Genomic DNA, 19,683 nt, shown 5'->3' with positions numbered 1-19,683 from the left:
TGAGGTATTTTTGGAATTTTTTTCCGAAAAAACGGCTCGATCAGATTATTTGAAATTTTGTGTATTAATTATTGAAGTAGTGAAGTATACAAGGAATTTAATTTTCTTATTTTTAGTACATTTTATTAAGCAGAGGAGCGGTCGCAAAAGCATCTGAAATGAAAAATTCAAAAGAAGATTATTAAATAATAACAGCGTAGCTATCGCAGCATCGTAGGAAATTTGAAAATTTTGATTAGAAAAAATGGCGGCGATTAGAAAAAAATTCGAATTTTACACAACAATTTTGCAGTAAATTGTTAATAAAAAAAAGTAAACGATTTAAAAAAACACTGTGCGATGCAACCACAGCGATAAGTTATCTGAAGAGAATCCTTTTCGAATGAAGTCGATAGGGCAAAATTTGACAGAGTTTTGATGTCAGTCAGGTCAAAAAACATGGTTTCGAGAAAAACGCGTTCAAAGTTTTGAGAGGAATTGAATGATGCAACTTGAATATTGATATAAAACGAGTTCTCGCCGCGATTAGTCCGCCATCCTCTTTTGCGCCCAAGCTCCTTTTTCACACTGATATTCCCCCTTAAGGATCTCTCTCTGCTTCTCTATTTACTGCGGGAAGGAGAAACGGAAAAACGAAATCTTCGCGACTGGATAAAGCTGCGACCTCAACGCGATACAATCTACGCTTCGTAGAGATGCTGTATTTATAGAGCGCGACTTGAATTAACACGAGGGCGTGAAATACGAGTCGTTGTCGAGGAACAAACACACGCACAAACATGCACACAGTAGCAATCGCTCGCGGGATAAAAAGGTGGGCACAACCTTGCGTCACCGTGACCCCGTTCTCTCTTTTTCTCACTGTTAAGCACCACGGGATTGTACATACAAGCGGGAGGCTCTCCTCGTCATAGTCGAATTGTCACGAGACTCTCACAATTCATTACGTATTTAGCGGTTACGAGACTTGCAGCCTTTGATACATGGTTTTTTGACGTTGCACGTGCACCGTCAAAACGAAGCGAAAAGTGACGAACTCTATGACGCTGACGACACTGAAGTTTCCAACGTTGGAGTCCAACGAAATGAATGAAAAAAACGTTTGTAATTCACCAATTTTTTATTTCACGAATCGTTGGTGCAGCTTGAAAAACTACGAATCGCAAATTTGGCAGAGAACAAAATAGGAGAATTACTGGAATTATTTGAGAGTTTTTTTCGATCATTTCGTTGAACGATATCAGTTCGTTGTCATATGACGCTGAAGTTTCCAACGTTGGAGTCCAACTAAACGATCTAAAAAAGCCTCCAATAATTCCAGTAATTCTCCAATTTCGTTTCCATCCGAATTTGCAATTCGTAGTTTTTCAAGCTGCACCTCTACTTCGTGAAATAAAAAATTGGCCATCAATGACAAATGTTTTTTTCGTTCATTTCGTTGGACTCCAACGTTGCAAACTCCACCGTAGTCGAACTCTTGGATCCGGCACCTTCGAAAGCCACGCGACAGGTTCGAATCTACACAATTTGATGTGCCAACTCTTGAGCTCGTAGTTTCAGAAACAAATGAACAGCAAAACATTCATTTCATCGCGAAGCTTCCCGTACTGAGGTTTTGTCGTTGGGGAGCAGCACCCAAAACGAGGAAAATTCGGTTCGTTCCTCGTAGTTTTCACGTGGACGAAAGTCCTCGGGCTCGAAAGTGAGCAATTCTTACATTACGCTCATCTCGAACCCACCACGAGAATCGTGGAATGAAATTATCGAACACCGCGCATCGAAAGTAGCGAAGCATTGTCACTCCGAAAAGCGTCCAATTTCTCACTAAAATTTCTTCGATTATTCTTCAGCGTTATGAGAAAACGAGGAAGAAAAAAAATACGATGAAGAAGGGAGCCACGAGGTCGACCACCTTTTCTTGCTTAAACCGCGAGAGCCGCTTTCCCCTTCGATTCGTTGTATCACGTGTATCTGCAGGCCCGTATACCTGTAACGCCTTCTTCATAATTCCTGCGGTACGAAGTGCGGTGTATTGCGTTCTTCTCGGGTCAAATCGGAGCCACCGCGGCTCTATATATAGCACACGCATTTACAGACAATCCAGCTATTGTGAAACTTTTACCTGTACGCGAGTATTCCATGGGTCATTCCCGATCGAATTTATGGATTATGATCCGCGGCAGGAATATCGAGGCGGCACGTGTCGATCGGTTATGTGGACTGCAAACTCCGGCGAACGCGGTTATCGAATTTTGGATCGAGAACTTTTGTTTTCAATGCGACATGTTTGTGTGCATTTGACCTTGGAAGATAAATTTGAATATCAATGCAGTTCTGGTTTATCGGAAGCTCTATGCGGACCTGAAAGCTTTCGTCATTATTATAACGGCATCTCCATTTTTCAGGCTTCACTTGATCCTCAACTACTCCACAAGCGATGAGTTTTTATTGAATTTTTTTCCTTGGTTTTTAGGTTGAAACAAAAAATAAAATGATTTTTTCGTTTCAGTGACTTTAAGTTGGTTCATGCACGAAACAATTTTCTTGAAAGTTTTGAAATTTACACAGAGTTTCGATGAGCAGTCGACTGACACGCATATCAAATTTTAAAGGGTTCGTCTCATTGGTTATTGAGATAAACGTGTTCAAATTTCCCTTTAACGAGTGAACGCTTCTTACGAAGTTTATGAAAAAAGCACACAATAACAATGAGGTAAAGGTTTGGGCAAAAATTCGAAACGTTTGTCTTGCTAGTGATAAAGATATTTGTTTCGTCTTGGCTTGGCCCATTCCTGTCACAGCCTTCTGTCTTTTTATTATTAACCCTTTTTTTCTTGATCCATTTCCCTCAGTGTTTTCCCTTTGCGCTCTCCAATGCGATTTTTAAGATAAAAAACTGTAGTATTTTCCCCAGGACGAATGAAAATTGGGGTTCGATCAGTGATGAATCTTCGATTAATTAATGGCTTGTAATTTCATTCGCCAAAAGATGAGTTGAAAAGATGTATTTACAATTTTGAATGAATAACTCTGACATTAATTTAGAGTGATAATATCTTTAATAAGGAAGTAAAAATCGACCCAATTTAGACAATCATAAAATACGGTCCTACGGGCATGATCTACCTTAAATAAAACCAATGAATCAGGAATTCATCGAGTGCCTGTGACTATAAAATTTTGAAGATTTAAATGTGCGACGATTTTCAATGGAACGACTCGTACACTGCTCAAAAAGTTCTACGCGATCCCCGTATAAACGAGCAGTCCGCGTAAATATATCCGCGTTATGAATTTCTCACTCCCTCCCCGCAGGTCTCTTCCGCCTTCTGCAGTAATGCACAATTATGCTACGAAGAAACAGAACGAATAGAATTTACGGAAGGTGTTTGTTCAGGCTATACGATGAGTTTATTGGCTATGCAGAACGGCGCGGTAGCACGTCAATTTTCAAGTGTTTTGTCGTCGGAGTGTATTTTTCTCTCGATGTTTATGCTATTTCAGTCTGCAGCGTTTTAACGCAGCGATCTAATTTCTTTAATTTCCGTTCTGGATGAAAATCGATGGAAATCCATTCGAAAAACGAACTATTTTTGTTCTCGTAACAAAATTACGGAGAGGAAAGTCTGATTATTGAAAAATATTTTTAAACAATCACCCATCCCTGCTCATACTAATTATCAGAACTGATAAGAAAAATCGACCGACCGAACATACTCGACATCCCATTTCGTGACTAATATAAAGAAAAATGTACTCAAAAGATAAGAAACGTGTATATTTCTGTCGTTGCCATTCACACTTTTGACTTGGATTTGATCACCGAAGACTACTGACGTACGTCAACACGTTAAAGTGCCACGATAGGTCGAGGCATGCAAGAACAAAGCATGGACTCGCGTCAGGAGGAGAAAAAAACTATGACTAATACTCGCTGTCATCGGTCGAAGAGAAATCGTCGTTTGGAAGTCGAAAGATCGTTGGATTCATGGAACGTTCGATTCCTCAACTTTTTCATTATTTCTCGTGTACTCAAGTAACTAAAAGGCCAATTTTTTTTTTTGGAAGAAAATAATCAAAACACGAATTCTAACGATGCGAGTTTCAATAGCGCGTTACATAGGGGCAAAGGCTCATCGCATGGCGGCTTTATCAAAGCCAGGTGAATGCACTCTCGGGGACGGTTGTAAGTAGGCCAGGAAAGTAGTCGTAGCTTCTCTCTTTGATTGAATATACTTTGCGCTACGAGCTCGTTTGTGAGAGAGAATGACACTAAAAACAAACTCCAAATACCTGTCGCGCTCCGAATACCTGCCTTAAATCCAGGCACAATTTGATTGAAAACTCGATCGCAGATGTGGAGTTACGAGGACCGTTTAGAGAATGAAAGTCGTCGGGATCTTAAGCGCGGTTGCGGATTCGCACGGAATTGGCGTCACTTTGAAATTTTTTTATCTGTTTGTGCGTATTTTTCTGCACCCCGCATGCGCGAGCACGGTTCATCCGATTTTCGTGAACCTCCGAAGAACTTGCTGACTCGAAATGATCGAAAAAAACATTTGTAATTGACCAATTTTTAATTTCGTTGGACGTTGCAAACTTCAGCGTCTTAAGAATCGCTCACTTTCCTAAAAGCGTAAAAATAATGTTGAGTATTAGAATAAATATTGCAGTCGACGAATTTACTTCTCTGACTTCGTACACGTCGCTGTACACAAACGCACAGACATCAATATAGCTCGCGAATAATCCATTGAAACGAATGTATAAAGCTGAATCGCAGCGTCCCATTGACGTGCCAATTCGTGACATTTTCCTTGCTCGATCGACTCAAAGGCCAAACTGTTAAGCAATCATGAAAACGCTTTTGTGTCTTGTGCATGTCCAACGTATCGTCATCAGCCGTTCAAGCAGCTTCGAAGACCCTCATGGACTCGCTCAACGAGATTTACGAGAGCCAGTGGACCGGTCACGATCTACTCTACGTACAGGCACAGAATTTGGACATGCTGTGGCAAGACTTTACTCACAAACTCGCCGACCAGGTCCTCGTGCCGTTGAATACATATCAGAGCCAATTTCCCGAGATGAGGGTAAGATTTTCATGGAACATTATTCGTTGATAAATAAATTCAAACGCGACTCTTTCCTGTCAAACTTTTTGAACGTTTACGAAACTTTTATAGCAAAATTAATGCTTCTGGGTTTTTGAGAATCGGCCTAATTTGAATGTGATTGTTTCACATTGGCCGACAAAATAATAAACACTTCCATTGACTGTCAATCGAAAATAAGGATATTTAATTTTACAGAAAAAGATTGATAAGCGAGGTAGAAAATTGGTCGATTACGACGGCCAAAGGCATAACTTCCAGTCGTTACAATGTAATCCAAAGAAAAGGGACGAACTGAAGGTGACGCGAGGGAAGGAATTGCTCGAGGAAGCTAAACGTACGTACGAGCAGCTTAACTCGGAACTTCACGACGAATTACCGGCACTTTACGACTCACGAGTTCTCTTCCTTGTTACCAATCTACAAACGTTGTTCGCTGCGGAACAAGTTTTCCACGTTGAAAGCGCCAAGGTATGTTTTGTAACGGTTAATAGAGAGTTGTGACGAGAGGAGCTTGGATCTTGGGGAGCTATGAATGAACACATTTTTTCTCAGTTTAGTGTAATGCAAAGTTTATTTATTGCGCTTGTAAAAAACTGTCGTCGAGTGACTTGATTGAAAGCCCTTATAAAGATTGCAAAGATATTTTAACCTCGGTACAACAACGAACTTGACGGTTTTATATTTGAATCTTCTACGATGCTGAAGTTTCCAACGTTGGAGTCCAACGAAATGATCTAAAAAACTGTCCAATAATTCCAGTAATTCTCCAATTCATTTCCTGTCGAATTTGTACCTTGTATTTTTTCAATCTACAAAATTATTATTCGTGAAATAAAAAACTGATGGATAAATCATTTTATTTTCATTCATTTCGTTGGACTCCAACGTTGGAAACTTCAGCGTCGTAATCTTCTTGGGTGCGAGTACCAAAAATAAATACCAGCATGATCACATTTTACTCACTTTTTTTTTAAATTTTTTCTTTCCACCATTTTCATTTTTATTCTTCTGTCGTTTAAATGATGAAAAATCGTTGGTGAAGAGGACTTTGAAATGTTGACACTTTGATGACAATCGCGAACTTTTGTTTCTGCAGGTTTACTCCGAGCTTGAAGCAATAGTCGACAAATTGGCCAACGAAAGTCAAAGGGGCTCGTACACGTTGAAGAAAAACTCGGAACCACAATCGCCTAAATCACCGAATGCTAACTCCTCGTAAGTAGATTTTTTTCATTAAAGTAAATAACATTTTGAAGATCTCGAACAACGACATTCCATCGTTTCCTCAGCAAATCGATCGTCTATTCAATTCTTCTTCGGTAATTTATTGAAAAAATATCGAATAAGATGATCATTTGTGTTCTCTATTTCAGGCTGATAATAAACACGCAACCTCCGTCGCAGAACAACATTACAGCGGGTAATGAATTGATTTTTTTTTCTCTTTTCAATTTCTCCGCCTTCCTCGGTGTTCGTTAAAAAAGTCCTAACCGTCTGAATAATTCGCTTGATTAACTACAAACTCGTGAATTCCATGCAAAATTTTTGTTTTCTTTTTCAGTTTCCTTGCTCTTAATGATCACTAAAAAAATGTCTTTTGTGTTTGAGAGTGGTTTTTGTTTCGGGTCGTGTTACAGCTTTAGACGAACCAACGGCTGAAGCCGATGATGCGTCGCCGACAACTCAGCTCAACGGCAATGCCAATAGCAATGCTAATAGCAATGATAATTCCCTCAATAACCAAGATGCGTCCCCGCAAAATGCCACTGTACCGCCCACCAAGAGAGTCGAAGAATTGTACGACATACCAGTCGGTGAGTATATCGATCCAGTCCCTCCCTGACTGCCTGCATTGTGTGCGTGATATTCAATAATTATTCTCTCACTATTTCAAAGTATTGAAGTTTTTATTATTGCATTAAATATCTTACCATTTCTGCATAGTTTTGCATTTTACATATTTCGAATCACAATTTTATTAAATGGGATAAAAAATTACGTATATTTGTGACGTTACTTTGTGTAATGCTAGATTTTTTAATTCAGAACTGTCAGTTACGAATTTTAATTGATACCCAACAAGAAATTGTAGTTTTTTATTTTGGTTCGCGCTGTCGATTCAATTTGTCATGTTAATTCGAAGATAGTCAGATTGGGTCGATGCAAATGCATAAATCATGCATTTTTCCGTTCACAATCAAACCATTGAATGATGAGTATAGAAATAATGTAAAATAACTTCAATGCATTGAAATGATGTGGAGGCTCCTGCTTTTCGTCAATAATCCTGTAGCTTTGTGCTGTCAATCTCATCGATAAAAATGTTAAAATCAATCTGCGTATGAAATTGCAAAAGTTGAGAAAATAATCAGAGACAAAGATTATTCTCGAGTGGCATAAATAAGCGATGATCGAACGCTTGCGCATACTTACTCAGATTTATTTTTGCTTATTTCACTAGGCTACTGTTGTCAATAAATTAGCTTCGAATCGTTGAGAGGTCCCAGTCATAACTTCGTTATAAAACATTACACGGTTCTGCGAATAGTTTTGGAATGTTTAAATGACAAAAAATGAACTCTATAAAAGCGCATTTTTGGCAAAAAGCAGCTTGAGATTTATCGCGTTAATCGATCGTAACACGTTTTCCCTTCGTCTTCTTCTCACAACAGAAAACTGCTACACTTCTTTCTCGATGTGCTGACAAGAGGGGAAAAATATATTGATTTGTTTTGTTTATCTGAAGAAATCGTGTGTAACAAATAGGTTCATCGCTAACGGCTGAAAAATATTGCATTATTCTAGACGTGGAATATGAAAATGGTACCAATTTGTCTCTAGGAGCGACAACAGAAAACTTGCCACCGGGCGTTTTGTACAGGGTGAAAGCAACGTACAAGTATAGTCGCGAAGATGTGGACGAATTGTCATTCGACGTTGGGGAAATCATACGAGTCGTCGAATACGATGATCCGGAAGAGCAGGTTTGCAATCATGATCAATCCTTCACTTTCAATATAGCCAAAAATAAACAACTAAAAAAACCAAGAGAAAATAAGCAATAAGAATGAAGAATTTTTCTATGCTCTGACAGATATATTCTTAAGAAATTTGTGTTTGCGGCAGGAGGAAGGTTGGCTGATGGGTATCAAGGAGGGCACCAACGAGAAGGGCATGTTTCCGGCAAACTTCACGAAGACGCTGTGAGCGAAATATTAGCTCAAAACCGCCACGTACACTCCAATGCTCACTAACGAAAAGAGAACGATGAAGGAGGAATAAAAACAAGAACGAAATATAAGCAGCGTATTTTACTGTAAGTTACACATCGTTAGGAAAAGCGAAAGAAGAACAAAAAGTTGCGGGAATTGTTACGAATATTTATATACACGAGGAGAGACAAAAAATCGTAACAAGGATTGAACAGCTGACAGGGAGTTGAGAGGGAGGGATTTTTGATTTTTCTTTTGTTGTTGTTGTTTTTTTTTTTTTATTTTTATTTTTTAACGAGATGGATACGCTGGAGGGTGCTGCGGAGAATCAATCAGCCCAGAGTGCCTTAAAAACCCAGCCAATGTCTGTGCCAACCAACATTCACTGCTTGATTATATGGGATATGTCCTCTCATATCGAATAATACGGATACACATCACTTATAATCAAATTTAAATATTTAAATATCGATTTAATAATATATTATAATGATAATGAAAAATGGAACACCACGTTTCCGAAGAAATAAAATACAACAAAATAATGTAAAATCATATGAAAAATTAAATGATCACAGATTTCAATATGTTGTACGAAGATACGAAGTAAACACGTTCTACCGCAATGTGCTCGAGTGTTCATCAACTGTATAAGGAAGATGAAGAAAATTCGCGACTCTCACCTGCGTCACACGAGAGCAATATTTTAATATTGCCTCGGGGGTATTATTTTCGAGCGAATATCGTTTAAAAATAAGAAACTTATTGAACTTATGGAGCTTGTTCATTGTCTCAGAGTGTAAAATCAATTGTGAGAGAGCAACCAGCCAGCCAAAACGTTACAATATATATTTGTATGTATTAATGTATATGCATATTATGTAAATATGTGTATATACATATATACATACATCGATACATATTATATATTTAAATTATCTTATTTTATGAGATTGTACATAGATTTATAAAGTGTAAGGCTATTTTGTGGTATCTAACATTATATGGCCCACTGATGAATCGTCAATGAAAGAAAAACAAAACGATATTCTCATCGTTGCTGTAGGTATATACACGAATATGTATATGAACGATATATATATATAGATATATAAAAGAAAAAAGAAACCTGAGAAGTAATAATATTCGAAGCAGATTCACTCATGAGGAGGAGTGAATTCAGCCAAATTCTTAAAGGGCCAATTTATAATTTGCATTTTGTTTTTTGTTTTTTTGTTTTTTTTTGTTTTTTTTTTTTTGATTCTTCGTTCACCGATCACGGCGTCTATTTGCGCCACTGTAACTTCGAAGAAAATGAAAAAAGATCATGATCTTCTTCGATAGTAATGCTCGAAAATACTTGAAACGAGAAAATAAGGAAAATAGATTGAATTTTTATTTGTATTTATACAAATATATACATATACGAATATATATTTTTTTGAAAAACGTAAAGGCTTCGGAATAAATTATATGCGATGTATGTAATTAAAGAATAATCGGAACGAGGATTGTTGGTTTTGCCGTAACGTCGATTACGGGAATGTCGAAAAATACGTGTGCGACTGACGAATGTTGAACGAAATAACACCAATTTTTTGTTTGTTCGTTCATCATAAATCGATGAACGATTCGATCGATAAAAATGGCCGGTCACATTGGACCAGAAAGGACAACAAAGTTTAACGATAATATTAATGACTTAGGCAATAATAATAATAATAATAATAATAATAATAATAATAATAATAATAATAATAATAATAATAATAATCGTAATAATAATAATAACAATAACAATAACAACAACAGTAATACTAATAACGTTTACGATAAATTCAAATAACGTCGAATTGAAAAGTAAAAAAGTGGATTTGATTTGATATGATGAGCTTTCGGCGTAGACTAGCGAGTCTCGTTATTTTATTTACTTGGATCTGAGACAAACAAATTTAAAGTAGATGGATTGTTCGCGTTTTTTTCCCCCAAGATATATGTTTATAGTTGAAGGTTTGTTCCATTCTGACACTTGCATGGGAGGCCCTCCCCTAGAACAACGACATTCGTGTTCTCTAGCCGAGAGTGAAGAAGATTTTTTCTCAGCGATACTCTTGATATTCAATCGGTACAATGATCGCTTATTTTCCAGACGGAATACATGCATACATTCCTTTTTACGAGACAACACATACATACACATTACCTATACTCTGAGTGGAAAAAGTTGCTATTTTCGTAGTGAGATTTTCGTAGTGAGAGAGAGAGAGAGAAAGAGCGATTATTGAGAAAAATGCATTTATCTCATTGTAATAATACAGTCCGATTCGATATTAATTATTTCCATAAACGATTCATTCGCTTACCAGTATTTATTCATCCAAATGGTACGAAGTTTGTCCGAGCAATAAAAAGTGAGCTATTCGAAAACATACTAATCAAAATTCAATTAGTATTGTAAATCAATTGCATTAAAATATCACTAAAAAGCGATCGATAAAAATTCAGAGAGTGCTGATGATCTAGTCATGATGAAACTAACGATACGTGAATTTCACCCTCTTTATTCGTTTCACATTTTTGCAAAAATGTCATTTACAGCCATAACTTATCAAGCCAGAGTACACGTTCGACACGGTCGGCGGGGGATGGGTCTCTGTGCTGAATTTTTCTGGACACGAGAACAAATGACTGATGACGTGTCTTCCAGGAATATTCCGCTATCACGCTATACGTACAAACGAGTTTGCATTCGAAACGCATATTATTACTTAATATTGGAAAGAAGAAACAAACACGTTCCTAGCGAGGAGCATGCCCATGCTTGGGAAATATACGAAAATCTTGGAACTCTGTTCGTGCAGTGTCTCAATGGGGCAATCCATTGTTATGTCATTTGTCATTTTTATGTCATGTTGTTTAATTTTACTTCAGCCATAAGTCATATCTCTATAACCTTAATATAAGCGAGAACAAAAATAACTTGATATATATACATATATTAATGTTTAAATATATGTATATATATAATAGTTACGCGTATATATGTATACTTATTAATTAATTAATATCATCATGTGTCTGTCACTTTTAATTGCCTGTCTCGATTGAATTTCTATATAACAATTATATATAATAAATAGATAGTGGTTTGTAAACGCTATTATCCTTTGCATTCGACAAATTCTCGTCACAGAGCTTGAGAAAATTTGCACCTTTTTGAGGTACATCCAAAGGTCAAAATATTCAAAAAAACGAATTTCTCAATTCCAAAAGAAATTCGCGTTCCAGTTTGCAGAGACGTCAATGAAGAACAATAATCGGAAGATCGAAATATTTGATGAAAATGTCGAAGACGTTGAAGAAAGAAAATTATTACTCACGCTGGAGTGAGCCGGTTTTGCGAAAACGTCGCACATTTCTGAGGCTCACGTCGGATGAGGAAATTTCGTCGAGTCGACGTTCTCCTCCTTCGTCACCGATGCTTGACATTCGTCGCTCCGCTTCGAGCTACTTCGACACGTGCTGCACGTGTCGATGCTACGGCGACAAAAAACTTCGTACCTCCGATAAAAAGGCACAAAGTTTTTTACTCTCATTTGAATGAACGATTCTGGTACAGAGGAAAATTTCACATTCAACAGTTTGTTTTATATTAGAAATCTAGCGAAACGAGAATCAAGACGCAGAGGATACGCGAGTCCTTGGAATTACAATTGATCGGTACTCAGGTATTAGAAGTTAAGGGGATTTTTTTATTTCTCACATTTTTATTCTCTTTTTATCGTATTTTGTTTTATTTACTTAAAAAAAAAAAAACTTTCATGTTTAAAACATTATTTTGACTTCCTCATTGGGTTTGCGTTCAATTCGAGCCTGAAAACCGTCGTCTTGTTGTTTTATCGTGTGAAAATAATGTTTTGGAATAAAACTCTTTTGACATCTTTTCTTTGTCAGGTAGAAGAGGCTCTGGCAGGTGATAGACAAGCTGCATTAATACTACATTTGGATCTTGCGACCAGCACGTTAGAGGCTCTCGTACAGCACGTTCAGTCACTTCAGGTCTTGCTTTTGGCGTCGTACAGAGTTTTTGATTTGTCTCATCGGCTAGTACTTCCTTATCATAATTCGTCCAATTTTCATAGTACCGTAACCGAAGAACTTCGTAAGGTAATCCGAGCTGGATACGCATAGGAAAAAGAAACTTTGTGCAGGAAAAAAAAATGTTTGGCAGGCTGAAGTTCTGAAGGAAGGTCGACTGGCTCATCTGAGCAGTGTTATGGAAATTTGTGCGAAAAATGTCTCGGCCTCGGAACGACTTCAGACTATAATCGACGAGAATCGAGCTAGGAGAGAGGATTTTTCAATTGCTGCACGAAATTTTAAAAATTTACTTGATAATTCGAGACTCTCGGTGTCCCAAATGGACAAATTGCACAGACAGTATGAGCGGATATTGATGGGCTATCGGGAAAGTCGACGAGCTCTGGATATCGAGCTTCCAAAAATCGTGAGAACGTAGGTAATTCGAGGACAAAGGAGAGAGAACACAAAATGAAAGTCTTTTGAAATCGATTGGCCCATTTTTGATTAAAATTCATTCACTTGCAGTAGACTCGGAGCTATTGGACACAGTTTTCGAATGATTGGTGACTTTTACAGTGACTCCGAACACAGTAGACAGACTGCACATTTTTTCAAACTGATTAGTGGAAACTTGTGTCCTGAGGAACCAGGTAATGGAAAAAAACGTGAGCTGAGAAATTGTTAATTTAAAATGGTTTATCACTCGATGGAACTTTCCTTCAAAATTGTACAAAAGCACTTGATAATCTTTTGTTCTTGACCCGAATTGGACGATCAGGTGACTTTTTTCAATGAAGACTTTTTCAATGAACTCGAGTCACGTTTTCCTAATATTCCGAGGAAAAATGTATTTCACGAGTTATTTATTTGACCAAAATCAACGTTCGCAGTGTCTGACCGTGTAACGTGCAAGGATGTTCCACGCGAAATGTGTCAGAAGTGCAAAGTAAATCCAGTCGATTAACCTCAAAAATATCGACGAGGGGCAAAAAAGAATATTTTATAAAACGGATTGACAAATATATTTGGGAAAGAGAACAACGAAAAAGAAAACTCACGCCACGACCTCGATGGGAACGATCGTGTCGGTACGCTTTGACCATTGTCCATTGCGAGAAGCCACGTCGATTATATATAGACAAATATACGGAAAGGACAAAGTGGAAGACCCATAAGTGGGGAATGTTGTTTATCCTGTTACGCTCGTTGCAAACGATGCCAAGGGCTGCCTCGTTACTTTGTTTTCCTTCATTCAACTTTGCATACATCGAGAAACAGCTTTGACGAAAAACGGCGACTGAAATATTTTTCTCTGACATAAACCCGCGGCGCGTTTTCATGAGAACTTTTCTCTCGAACTCGAGTTGTCATCACTCAACCAACTGCGTTGATTCGACACTTGATCACTTGAGGATGAGGAGTGAAGCTAATATATGTACACGAATCAATTCGAAAAAACTTACTGTTGAATATTCGAACGAAGATGAAATTCTGAAAAAGAGTCGAATATTTTGGTTTCGATGACCAGGCGAATATTGGTATTTTGATAACACACTCAATTAAATTATCCCAAAGACAAGCTGACAATTCACTGTTTTATGGTATCGAAACAATTAGAGAAAAGAATAAATAAATAACAAAATTCTCACTCGTCAAGAAACGATGCTGTTCTGATCGTTGGAATTTCCCGCTCAAAGTTCCACGATTGACGAGCCAATGGTGAAAATCGAAGCTGATTACGATTTGGAAAGCTGCGCCATCTGTACTACAGTTCGAGCGAAAAATTTGTCATCGGTACAGTCCGTTTGATAAATATGGAAGGTTTGACGGTTCAAATGAAATCGCGAAATGCCGTATCGCCAGTATGCTAGCATACGTAGTAGCAACAAATACGATAAATGAGCGCGAGAAAGAAAATCGGAGTTTGGAAGTAAGTTTTGGTGATATATACGGATACTGAGGGTATATTATACGGTAGAGAAGTGATCGGATGTGAGCAACGAAGAAAGAACTATAAGGAGAGAGTGAGAGGAGGTGGGGGTTCAAAAGAAGAAAGAGAGAGAGAGAGAGTGAGAAAGAGGAGCCGCCGATGTCTGGCGAGTGGCGAGCGCGTGTGTGGAGATGGACAAGCGGGAGCGTAAAAGTGAGTGAGCGCTTGAGAGTGAGTAAGAAAGAGAGGGAATGAGCAAGTGAGAAATCGCGGAAGAGGAAAAAAAACTGAAGAGAGCTGCGCGAAGGTGGCTGATACGCCAGGGTCGAGATTATACGAGCCGGCGTAGGCCGGAGTTGTGACCGGCGCCATCTTGCGATAGGCGGTTACCGTGGTGAATCGGCGAGGCCGCGGAGCGGTTATCGGGAGGCTAAAAATTACAAACGATTCGCTCGCGAGTGTTTTTTGTTCTGTTTTATGTAAAAAAGCAAAAAACAAACAAACGAAAAACGCAATAAACGAACGAAGAAGAAAAGAAAAACTCCGTGACACACAAGTTAGTTGAATGTTTTATTATAAAATCTTGTGACACGAGAGAAATAAAAACGCACGGGATTTTAAGGGCTTTTAAGGCAGTGGTAAATGTTGAGGAATATTCCGTAATAATTGAGAGGAAAAAAAAGACTAGGATACATGATCGTGGCAGGGTACACCGGTCGGTAACTTCAGGGCGTTTTCACGTCGTGCAACACAGAAAAAAACAGACATAGAGAGTAAAGTAAAGGATATAGTTATGTAGCTCGAATTACGCAGGGGATACGTATAATATGAAGGGAAGCAGAGGAAAAGAGATGAACGAACGAATGAAATAAAGAACGGAGCAGGTAGTGGAAATGGTGACTAAGAATTAAGTGCACACGACAGAGATAGAGAGAAATAGGTTAAGGGAAGAATTTGACAAGGATACTAAACTCGGAAAGTGGGAGATTTGGATAGATAGAAAGAAAGAGAGGGAGAGGAGAAAGAAGTGAGCGAGCGACAGGCAGAGATAAGAGATAGAGTGCGCTAGTAGGCCGAGTATTCGTAGCGTAGCATCATACAGCAAGCGGCGACGACAACGCTGAATTTGTGAAACGTTTAGCCAGCGCGCTCGGTGATATGAAAAAAAAAAAAAAAAAAAAAACAGTAAGGGAGCGTCAAAAAGAATTGCCATAGTTCTTTCTCTATGTTCCGCACCAACTTTGATCGTATGTCTAAAAGCGGTTATTTATTTTGTAAATCGTACAAGAACACGACTCGAAGTTATCACGGTTAAAGAGCGAGAGTGAGAGAAAGAGCGTAAACTCAGACAGTGTAAGAGTGGGAGTGAACGCTCTTGGCCGTTTTGCCGTTACGTTCGACGTGCCTCATCCCCAACAGGCGCGGGTGGGCGCTCTCTTTTTCTTTCTCGATCTCGCTCGTTCTCCATCCTTCCCTTCTGCTCAGCCGTCGCCGCCGTACCGTTCGCCCGATTTTAATCTTGTTAGCGGACACGTGCGCGCGCCCTGCGCGGTGGAGGTAACTCCTGACGGGCTTCGCCCCAATCTGGTTTGTCTAACAGGATTGTCAGTTGGACCCGAGTTAGAACCCGCGGGCGGGGGTTGATAAAAAGCCGTCGCGAGGTACGGGCGCGACGCGATTACTGAAGCGAGAGCGTCCTAGGTTAAACGGCTAAACGAGACGATAATTTTTTGTTTTTTTTTTGTTTTTTTTCAACAAAATTAGATAGCAGTAGAGAAGAAACCGATGTACAGAAACAAAATAAATTTGGAGATCGGGAAACACAGCGTGAGGTAGCCTTTATTCCAGTTTATTTCGGCTCACCAATTTAATTGCTGAGTGAGAGTGGTTGAAAAAAAATTGGCTATACACGACGATTAATAGAGGATTTCGTGAACTTCTTGGTGCGTGTGTGCGTGCGCGCGCGCGTGTGTATCCTCGCGCGTTGTGACATGACCACGCGAGCGTTCAGCGAGAAGAGCTTGACGCAAAAATTCTACAAAACTCGTGAAACTTACGGTTGTCATATGAAAAGAAGAGTAAGAGAGGAGAGTAGTTACTTCAGTGAAGTCTAAATATCGAGTGTGTGAGAGTGTTCAAAAGAGAAAAAATCATTCGAGTTTCCGCAGTGTTGATTTTACGTGTGTCGAAGGATTTTCAAACGAACGCTCATTGCGTGAAACACAGCATCGAAGGGAGCACTGGAATAGCGAAAGAAAAAGGCTAAGCGTGGCTATAGCAGTGGAAAAGGAATCGGAAAATATAGTAGTTCGAGAGAGTTAAAAAAAAAGGGCGACGTGAGAAACGAGGTATACAGAGATACTCGGAGAATTGCAAACTTCCGAATCGCGTGTGTCCTGTGCGTGTGTGTGCCGCGTTTCTTAGCTTGTGTGAGTGTGACGGAGAAGGAGAGTGTGAAGTAAACGAGCGGAGCGCATGGTGGGTTACCACACCCAACCGTGCCGGGGGCCGAGTGAACGAGAGGCGCGGACCGAGCTTATATTCCGACTGAAGCGTCCCCTCCCCGAACCCTTGGCTATTTTTCGAGAAAAAGAGAGAGAGAAAAGGGGGGAGTGCGTGGTTTGTAGTAGAACGCGCGAGGGTGAGAGACCCACAGAGAGCAAGAGAGAGGGAATAAATGAGCGAGAGCAGTATTGAGCATTGGAGTTGTAGTTTCGTTGGAAGCAAACAGGATCGCGTTTTTTATTTTAAATTTCGTGTCGTTTTTCCCCAAACTTCACCCATGCTCAAAATCTTAAGATTTAATAAAACAGGGAGCATCGAAGTGAGGAAAATTCGAAAGAGAGAGAGAGAGAGAGAGAGAATGTGAAAAGGGGAAGGAGGGAGAGCCGACTCGGTGAGCGAGCGAGTGAAGAAACGAGCCGTTTCTTCGTAGAGCGCACGAGTCTCCAGTCCGGGAAATAAAAAGGAGCGTGGGATACGAGTGTGTGCCGACAAGTGAAAAGAAAGGAGTCGAATAAGAAAAAAGCGGACACGGAATGAGAGGACTGTTAAAATACGCACAGGGAGCCACGCGCGCGCGCGCGTGACTATCTCCACCCTCGTGCGTGTATATACCCACACGTATAGGAGCGTATACACAAAACGTGTATATGCCAATATATACCGAGACAGAGTAAAATCGGTGCGGAGTGCGTGGACGTGATTCGCGATAGCGTATTACTTCGAACTCAACGTTTCTCGACAGCCTGCGAATCCATTTTCACGAATGTTTGTATTTTTAAAATCATGAAAAAAATCGTTACGTCTAAGAACGAATGAAAAAAGGAAAAATCGAGTAGTACGTGCGCGCGCGTGCGTGTGCCCCTGTGCGTATGTGCGAGTGTGAATAAAAAGTAGCGCGTCGTCACACAACTACTTTTTCCGTTCTCGGAATATGTAACGACCGCCGTGTGTTCCGTTGACACAGCTCTCGATTTTTCAGTGTTTTTATTTCCCTCTTCCAAATAATTGCCCTCCCCCCCCCCCCCCCCTGCCCGTTTTTTCTTTCATTTTGCCGATCTTTGCTCGTACCCACAGACTCGCTGTAACGAACGCATTCTGTGCCGTACACGTTTTTTTTCATTTGGCAGTAGCGCAGGGGGCACTTTGATTGCGCCCTAGTCCTACTGTTCGTCAAATTCGTTGCATAGGATTAAAATTTTTTTAAAAATTCAAAATCGTTACAAAACTAGGGTTAACGATAGAAATAAAAGTCTGAGCAAGCGAAAGAGAAAGAAAGAGGGAGGGAGTGAGTGTGTGTGTGTGCGCGCGCGTGAATGCGTGTGCGAGAGCGAGTGAGGAGGGAGCGATCGGCTGGGTTGATTCGTCGCTGGCGTCGAGCCCTGTCAGGAGTGCCGTTGCCGCCGCCGTCGCAGCCGCAGCCACAGGCTCTTCTCCCTTCTCTCTCTTCGGATTTCACTCGAAAGCCGCGTGTAGTGCCTTCGCGAAAAATATCAATTCGTATTAAGTATGAGAGAGCGAAGAGAGGATTCGAATTCGATGTGCAACGATCGGTCCTTGACGCGTAGCAGTAACGATTATTAGAGAATCCATAGTATTCGTATAATAATAACGAAAATTATAGCTACAATGATAATAATAATAATAACGACAGATTATTTGTTTTAGTGGATGAAGGAAAGGAGGGAGGAAGAACGACGAGAGAGAGAGAAGGGAAAAACGAGACAGTAGATTATTAAAACGAAAGAAACAAGAAAAAGTGGTGATAGTGAGAAGGTGTTACCAATATCTCGTCGTAAATAAAGTTTCTTTTTGTTTAAAACTAAACTACAAATTGAAAGTCATCAAAGAGGAGTCGCGATATAAATAATTGACACAGAAAATTAAAAAATACAAACAAAAGTAAAAGTTCGGGAAGGCCAAGAGTAGTGGTGTGCAGTGATTGTTTTTTTCGTGTCAGTGTTTGCTCCCCGGGCCAGTGTGAGAACCAAGGAAAATACATATTTTACAACGACAATCAACGAACAAGTGGTGCATTATCGTTCTGCATTATTATCTACACGGTGTGACACTGATTTTTATTTACTTTTATTTATCCTTCGTTGGGTTGAGCGACGTTATTTTGTTTTCTTCTAACGAGACGCCTCGAAAATACGTGCGAGTCACTATAACGTGTCACCGTGGCAAGATAATATCAGTGACGGAGGGGCGGGGGGGAGGGGGAATACGAGACGAGCGCGAAGTAGCAGAGCAGCAGCCGTCGTCGTCGTCGTCGTCGTCGTCGTCGTCGTCAACGTTCGCCTGCCTGCAGTGAGCACAACGCTCGGGCAGGAGGCAAAAATTGACTCGTTCCATACCCACACCCTCACACAAACTCCATTTCTCATCTCTCTCCTCCTCTCTCCCTTATTTTTTATCCCTTTTTCCTTTTATTCTCAGGATTACTTTTTTCCCTCGGTCTCGATATACCAATATTCACAATTTTATCCTCACCTCCTCGCCATCACGTCCTTCGGTGAAAATCGAAGGTACAAACAACTGGCCTGAATCATGGCGTGCTGCCTGTCCGAAGAGGCCAAGGAACAGAAGAGAATTAATCAGGAGATCGAACGTCAACTCCGGAGGGACAAAAAAGATGCCAGGAGGGAACTCAAATTATTGCTCCTCGGTCAGTAACTCTGCAGATACTTTTTTCCTCATTTGCTTCGATCGTTTTTTAATGTTGAAAATTTGGGCAGGTCGTCCGGTGAACTTCGCATCGCTGCAACTCGATGAAATGCATTTTTTTCTACATCGCTACATTTTTCTTGGCTTTTATCCCCTGAGGTACTCGAAACGC

At 39.8% G+C, this 19,683-nt stretch overlaps 3 protein-coding genes and 1 long non-coding RNA gene across 14 annotated transcripts in view; 3 read left to right on the top strand and 1 right to left on the bottom strand.

Moving 5' to 3' along the window:
* The window catches only part of LOC122419374 (myc box-dependent-interacting protein 1), a 53,323-nt gene extending 43,545 nt beyond the window's left edge, over positions 1-9,778 (top strand). The window contains exons 3-9 of one of the 6 annotated variants that reach the window (XM_043433868.1): positions 4,903-5,093; positions 5,313-5,585; positions 6,214-6,332; positions 6,491-6,537; positions 6,755-6,931; positions 7,959-8,101; positions 8,241-9,778. In XM_043433868.1, coding sequence (XP_043289803.1) covers positions 4,903-5,093; positions 5,313-5,585; positions 6,214-6,332; positions 6,491-6,537; positions 6,755-6,931; positions 7,959-8,101; positions 8,241-8,324 — 1,034 coding nt within the window. In that variant the 3' untranslated portion in view covers positions 8,325-9,778. Of the gene's footprint in view, positions 1-4,902; positions 5,094-5,312; positions 5,586-6,213; positions 6,333-6,490; positions 6,538-6,754; positions 6,932-7,922; positions 8,102-8,240 lie in introns of all 6 variants that reach the window. The other 5 variants (XM_043433866.1, XM_043433869.1, XM_043433867.1 and 2 more) reach the window with 5 other exon arrangements.
* LOC122419380 (uncharacterized) lies at positions 9,704-13,884 on the bottom strand. The gene is made up of 2 exons (XR_006262885.1): positions 13,471-13,884; positions 9,704-12,506 (listed from the first exon to the last, which is right to left on the bottom strand). It is a non-coding gene; the product is annotated as an uncharacterized lncRNA (long non-coding RNA).
* LOC122419379 (uncharacterized) lies at positions 12,504-13,474 on the top strand. The gene is made up of 3 exons (XM_043433886.1): positions 12,504-12,844; positions 12,938-13,062; positions 13,303-13,474. The coding sequence occupies exons 1-3, from the start codon at positions 12,606-12,608 to the stop codon at positions 13,374-13,376; spliced, it is 438 nt and encodes a 145-aa protein (XP_043289821.1). The 5' UTR covers positions 12,504-12,605; the 3' UTR covers positions 13,377-13,474.
* A 360-nt stretch (positions 13,885-14,244) lies between the features above and the next one.
* Galphaq (G protein alpha q subunit) overlaps positions 14,245-19,683 on the top strand; it is a 42,979-nt gene continuing 37,540 nt past the window's right edge. The window contains exons 1-2 of one of the 6 annotated variants that reach the window (XM_043433881.1): positions 14,245-14,342; positions 18,513-19,512. In XM_043433881.1, coding sequence (XP_043289816.1) covers positions 19,395-19,512 — 118 coding nt within the window. In that variant the 5' untranslated portion in view covers positions 14,245-14,342; positions 18,513-19,394. Of the gene's footprint in view, positions 14,343-16,003; positions 16,175-16,250; positions 16,691-18,512; positions 19,513-19,683 lie in introns of those variants that run through there. The other 5 variants (XM_043433882.1, XM_043433879.1, XM_043433878.1 and 2 more) reach the window with 5 other exon arrangements.

This window comes from Venturia canescens, chromosome 1, assembly GCF_019457755.1.
Source record: "Venturia canescens isolate UGA chromosome 1, ASM1945775v1, whole genome shotgun sequence".
Lineage (NCBI taxonomy): Eukaryota > Metazoa > Arthropoda > Insecta > Hymenoptera > Ichneumonidae > Venturia > Venturia canescens.
Note: the sequence above shows the minus strand (reverse complement) of the source record. Positions and strands in the feature narration are given on the sequence as shown.